General features: G+C 34.0%; 1 protein-coding gene across 1 annotated transcript; it reads right to left on the bottom strand.

Annotated features, from left to right (window-relative positions):
- Positions 1–1,405: 1,405 nt before the first annotated feature.
- LOC149160284 (cytokinin dehydrogenase 9-like) lies at positions 1,406–4,651 on the bottom strand. The gene is made up of 5 exons (XM_089433676.1): positions 3,773–4,651; positions 2,978–3,105; positions 2,586–2,858; positions 1,889–2,151; positions 1,406–1,797 (listed from the first exon to the last, which is right to left on the bottom strand). Exons 1-5 carry the CDS (start codon positions 4,398–4,400, stop codon positions 1,476–1,478), a joined length of 1,614 nt encoding a protein of 537 aa, XP_089289802.1. The 5' UTR covers positions 4,401–4,651; the 3' UTR covers positions 1,406–1,475.
- Positions 4,652–6,789: the final 2,138 nt, after the last annotated feature.

Below are 6,789 nucleotides of genomic sequence, written 5' to 3'. Positions count from 1 at the left end.
GCAATACAAAAATAAAGATACTACACTAAATAAATTTGATGATATGCATTTATTCTTATTTTATCATTCATTTATATAGAGCAAATTCTGAAACTGATTCGTATTTAGTTTCTAATATATACTTTCTTCGCTCCAGGACAATCTTCATAAAATCACTATCGGTCGGCTGGGAATCACTAAATGGCAATGCGGTCGACATTTGACCTAAGGGATTAGAAATACTTTTAACATATATTTACAACCCTTTCAGTGGCAAATCACAAAATCGCAATGTCGCCGAAATTTGACTTGGGTGACTTGACATACCTTTTATAACAGTTTGCCACCTTTTCAAGTTAAGGGGATACGGAAAATTCCACCGAATCCAAGAAATCAATGCTTCAAGGCTGTGGACTGTAAGTTGTTGAACAATCCCAATTGTGTGAAGGCTATATGCAAGTTTTAAGCAATCATATCATAGATATTTATTTAAGATATTGGTGCTTAATCAAAACGTTGTATTTAAATGTATATTATGTTATTGTTATTAATTAAATTTATTATAAATGTTTAGAAAATTTATTCTCCTTATCTACGATCTGTACATATAATATTATATATTGAAAATATATTGGAATTAAATATTATATTTATATCGAAAATGAAATACTCAACCTATTGAAAATAGAATACTTAATTATTAAACCAAATTAATTATTATTTAAAACTCCTTTCAGTCGGGGCAGATATACATCTCAAACTGTGAAACGTGCTAAATACAAAAGAACCCTTATTTGTATCCATCTTAAACTCTCTTTAAAAATTAAAATACACATGATAACCAACCTTCATTTTATAATGTATTCTTATAAAATAGTTTACCAAAACAAATTCAATTTTACTTCAATCTCATAAAATATTTTAGAAAAATCAATTGGATTTTATTTTAATTATCAGATAAAGCTATAAACAGTTTGGAAAATAAGACAAAATATATGAACAAAGGGCATTGATGTGAAACTATGTTGGCCCATACGGGTATGAGAATTTGTGTTCCTCAAGTCATTGACATGCACAAAGCTTATCCTTTTGCCATTCCCACATGCAAATTTTGGTGTGTACAATAGTCGATGCGTGTAGGATTATGATTAATTTCGAAGTTTCCTCGGTGGAGACAGCATTTTCGTTGACAATCGATCGCTTAGATGACACCGTTGTGATTCACGGTATTCATTTATTGAATAGACAAAGCTTTCGTTTAATAAGTCACGAGTTTTGTTCTTTTCAGAGTTCTAAGTTGACCCTTCACTCTTATTTTTAAAGCAATCATATATATAAAATAATTGTGCTCCTACATCAAATCAAATGTGCACTGCATAATATATTAATACAAATGGCCCTTCGTGTCTCTTTCCAGGGGTGGGTATTAACATAATGCTTGTCTGACATTATTGTAAGCTCTGATTTTGAATTCATTGAATAGAAACAGACAAGGATTATGCCAGAGAAAAGGCTCTGCACTTGGAAAATATTCTCTGCCCGGGGGCTAGGATGGCGTTTGGGTCATATGCAGTCTTTCTTTGAACAAATATGGTCCACTTTTCCCCAAAGTGCGTTTTCCAATCTTGCTCGGTCGTGTGATGGGGGAGATATTGTTTGGCACCGAGACCTGCTCGTTGACAGAAGTTCAGTATCTTTTGGTTTTGATCTATCAAATAGTCTAAGCGCTCAGTAGTCGCTGGTATGGCAGAGCGCAGGAAAGCTACCAAATAAAATACGTCCTCATTAGGAGTCACCGCTGACATTCTGCTATCCCACCTGAAAAATGTCAAAGTATTGAGAAATATAAATGGAATGAATTGTTATCGCCAAATAAATAAGAGAACAAAATGGAGGTAGGCGTGCTTACTTATTGCGGTTCACAGGGTAGATAAGAACCGGCCCATCTTTAGGGTTTCTAAGCATATCTTTGAAAACTGCTGCGTCGAACTCTGCAATTTTACTCTTGGGAATAATTAAGTTGAGCCATGGATGGGGTACCTCCCACAGGCCGCGAGAGCGCAGTTTTAGTTCCTCTGTGTGAACTCGATCTAGGAAGTCAATATAGGGAATATCCATTGTAAACAGCGAAGAAGGAACGAAGCTGAGAACGTCCAGAAGCGAGTTTATCTCCTGCATCAAACAAAATGATTGAAAATCTTTTTGGAAAAAAAATAGACTCTTACCCAGTATCAATATTCTCATAGGCAAGAAAACGAGCTGTGAGGATCACATAGCAATAGGCTACATCGGAGATGAATATAATGGGCAAAACCATATATTAGTAAATATGGATCCAGAAAAATAATGGTAAATTGACCAAGTTTATCTGATCTATTTAAACACTTAGGGTTCACTGAGTTTGAATTTTATAATATGACATAATTGTCTATGTAACATATTTATCTACTTTGATTCTTCAGAATAGAAATTAAATGTTGTTGAAAATAACAGTCAGATATTATTAATAGAGGTAGCTAATACGAAATTAGTAGAATAAACCACATAAAAGTAATATTCTCCACTGCGAATAAATAATTTGTTTGATAAACGTTGAAGTTCCCTACCTGCCCAACGTTAACCCTTTCGTTCTGGTTGTAATTCTTTGTCAGCTCCAAGCAGTAGAGAACTTGTCCCTTTGTATTGACTGAACTTAAGTTCCCTGGATTCTGTGGTGAGAACATGGAAGCCCTCCAGTTGTTTAGTAGGTTTTCATTTCTTAAGATTACAAACCCTTCAATGTAGTCAAAAGTATGGCCATTGTCTGGCTTTGAGATGAGATATTCTTGATCTCTGGTGAATACTTCAAAATCAGAGTAGAGAACTCGGATCCATCTTACCTGCAAAGAACAAAGCCAATGTCTATCTCCATAAAATACAAAAGAAAAAAGAACTCGTGATTTAAATTTATCATGTCTACTACTCTGGATGTTACAGAGAATCCTCTATAGGTGAATACCATCTGTGGTGCTTTTTCAAGAGTGATCCTGGCTGAGGTGATGATACCGAACTGGCCTAAGCCACCCAACGCCCCATAAAATAGGTCGGAGTTTTCATCTCTTGAGCAATTTAATATTTCTCCTTTCCCTGGAGTAATTTTGGTACGTTACACACAACACAAACGATGTTAAATAAAAACTTTCATAGATTCATTTCCATCTTACTCTCAATTTATGAAATTTAGTAAGTACTAAAATTAGAATACAACCATCCCTGTCGTAATCTCCCCACCTTAAAACCAATTTGCAAAGGTGTTAAAATAGAAAGCCTAGAATTGCAAATATGATTTTTAACTATGAAAGCTAGTAAATTATGAAATGGAGATTTAGTGCGTTCACCTTTATTTTATTTCATAACAGCAAGGCCAGGAAAATTAAAGGTTTAGTTCTGGTAGAACAGAAGGTGATCGGGTGTATTGTTAACTTATTTTGTGATTGTGAAGCAAAGGTTATTAGTTTGAAACTTAGTGGGAAAATATTCAGCTATGTTAAAGGCTGGTATAGCCAGACAGGCCATACCCAGGTCTAGTTCATACCAAATAGGCAAGATGATTTTAACTGCTTAAATATCCCTACAGAAAAGTTTTTCAAACCAAATGTTAAACATGCAGTCATCTCATAACTCCCCATGGTCTCATAACTCCCATAACTGAGCCAACAAAGAAACGTAAAATTGAAAATCTCACCCTTCTGCCCTCACTGCCTCAATGCTTTGACGAGCACTGAAATTTCAAAGGACTAGTAATATCACTAACCTGTAACTATTTGGAGCTGGTGTACGTTGCTAATCTGGGGTCCATAGCGGAAGGTTTGTCCACTGATTCCAGCATTAGAAAGAGTTCCCCCTACGCTGAGATACAAATAATCAGTCCATGATCTTGGAGCAAGTCCTTCCTTGAGAGTTGCTCGCAAGACATCTATCCACAGCTCCCCTGCAGTGGCTTCTACATATGGGTTCTCTGGTTCTTTGTGGACTTGGATGCCTTTCAGAGACCCCATTTCTATTACTATTCCACTGGGAGCCTGTGCTTGACCCTGCACTGAGTGAGCGTTCCCCTTAGCAGAAACAGTTAGTGAGTCTGACAGATAAACATATTTAACAACTCTCCTAATATCTCTTACTGATGCAGGATACACAACGGCCGCTGGAAGGTAGCTGTAACGGTTACCGAAATCTTTAGCAGCATTGTGGTTGTTGTGGAAAGTAATATGGCCATCCAAATCCAGCCTTCTGAGAGATGCCCATGGGAGACTTGATACGAAACTTGGCCAGAATTTGAAGTCCTGATTGAAATTAACAGCTGAAATCAACCTCGCAAGTCCAAAAAATAAAAGGACCGCCAATCTTCTGTTTTCCACTACCCAAATAGCCACCTTCTTCATTTTTTCTGTTGTACAAACATTCAACAGAGAAAATAAGGTGAATCCACTGAATACTGGAAATTTTTCAGGGATATGTCCTAACACAAATAGGTGATCAAAATAGCCTAACCTCTCAACGCTAGCGATAAAAAGTAATTCGCTAAATTCGTTTTAACGGATGGAATCGAACACGAAGGGCTGGTTATAAATAGGGATGAATCCAGTATCTAGACAAAGACCCATGTGTTGTATGACTCAGATTCCATATATAAAAAGAAAGCAGAGGAGTAACGAAATTGGGAAATGCTATGAGTGCTTGTTTAGGAGCTGTGAGAGTTGAATAGGATTGTTGACATAATCATGTGTGTGCGCGTTTAAAGTCTTCGATGGTGGCTATACTCGTTAAAAAATTTGCAAAAGCCATAAGAATCATGAGGTGGATTCATCTTGTGACAGCACAGAGAGCGAAGAGAGGATGATGGGCGGATCATCTAGGAGTCAACCAGTAGGCCATCACGCTGCTTTTGTCTTGCTCGAAACGGCGGGCCTCAGGATATACGTATATAGGTCGGTTTGTTCCCCACTATGAAGTTGTACGTCTGCATGGACAATCACACTTCCAACTCAGTTTTGGAATCTGCTACAGTGGCCTTCGTATCTTTAAATCAGGATGACATTTCGCGGAGAAACAGTCTGGTCCGGTTCGATGAACAAATCTTGCAGCCAAAATTTCGCAGGAGAATCCGAAAATCGAAGCTCGGATTAACATTCTATTTCGATCGACGGAGTACCTCAAAATGGAAGTGTAAATAGTATATTCTAAATTAACTGGTTGCTTCAGTGGTTAATTTAAAATTCGCCACAAGCCTTTTGAATGGTTTAAAATGTTTTTTAAATGCATAAGTGCATTCTGGTTGCAGATACATTTGAATTTTACAAATAATTATGTGTCTAGTTTAATAGATGAAATCGTTTTTATGGTTGCAATATAAATTTTATAAATTTGAGTTTTATTGTGATTTTTGTTATTTAACATGTATTTAATTTGAATATAAATGGATTTATTATTTTATTTTATTTTTTTATTTTTTGGGAAGATTCACATATTACGTATTATGAGTTAAATCGACATTCGCGGATAGCAGCCAGAGATGGTTGTCCTCACTGTTGGTTTGACACCTGAGTTTGATAGGTTTTGCCACCTTCGAAAAAAAAAAGAAAGAAGAAGAAGTACAATTACATATTATATATTTTTTAAAATTTCTAATAAAATTTAGATAAATTTGATTAGAAAAATTGTTTAAAAAAACTATTTAGTTTATTAGTTAGAGTAAAAAATAGTTATACATAATAATGTCTAATTTCAAGAAATTATTGTCATAATAAAATATGAATAAAGAATTTAACAAATATTTTTTGTTTTGTTGTTTTATCTTATCCGAACCCATTATCATCGTAAGATATGAATAAACAATTTAACAAATAGTTTTTTTTGTTTGGTATTTCAGAGGAATCAGCAATGTCACTACTAGTGCAATTTTTTTTTTCCAATTAAAAATTCATGATTCTAATTTTTAACATAATTAAACAAATAGTTTTTTTTGTTTGTATTTCAGAGGAATCAGCAATGTCACTACTAGTGCAATTTTTTTTCCAATTAAAAATTCATGATTCTAATTTTTAACATATGGTATTGTTCGAATCTGAATTCAAATTCAAACTTGGGTGACTATGAATTGAACTACCCTCGGCACAATAAATAGTTATTATAAAAAACTTAATTAATTTTAAAAATTATAATTTGAAATCAATAATAATGATGTATTTAATGCATTAAGTTTTCCAGATAAATTAAATAATAATAAGTTTGATGATTTAAAACCAGAAATTAAATAATCCATTGATCCAAGAAATAATGAGAGGAAGAAATTTTAGTTAGTAAAAAACGAAAGAGGAAAAAATTATATTATAGGTTTGGGCGAAAGAAATTAAATATATTAAAATAATTAGTTTAAATAGTGAAAATGTTTATTATTAAAAATTGATTTGAAATAAAAAATTTATTAAATAATTTAATGATTAAAATAATAATGAGATGAATTTTTTCTAATAAATCGAAAGAGGGAAAGGAAAGAGGTGGAATTTTTTTAATAAGTAAAAATGGAAAAAGGAAAGCTGTTAGGGGAGTAACCAAAGATTTAAGAGGAAACCAAAAAATATAGATAAATAAAATATTTTTTTTTTTTTAACTGAAATGGTTGTCCTTTATTGAGAATTCCAGGTTGGGCAAAGCCTAATCAACCAAATTACAATTCATGGGTTTACATGGGCACCTTTCCCAGTTAAGGGATGATTGCCATTTTCAAAGCGCCTGCGTTTATGCTGATCATTCCACTTTGCTGAGTGCAGC

The sequence above is a fragment of the Pinus tabuliformis genome, chromosome 5_2 (assembly GCF_031772625.1).
Source record: "Pinus tabuliformis cultivar Carrire ecotype Pingquan chromosome 5_2, CPIR1, whole genome shotgun sequence".
NCBI classification, from domain to species: Eukaryota; Viridiplantae; Streptophyta; class Pinopsida; order Pinales; family Pinaceae; genus Pinus; species Pinus tabuliformis.
This window is presented reverse-complemented; position numbering and strand designations above follow the sequence as displayed.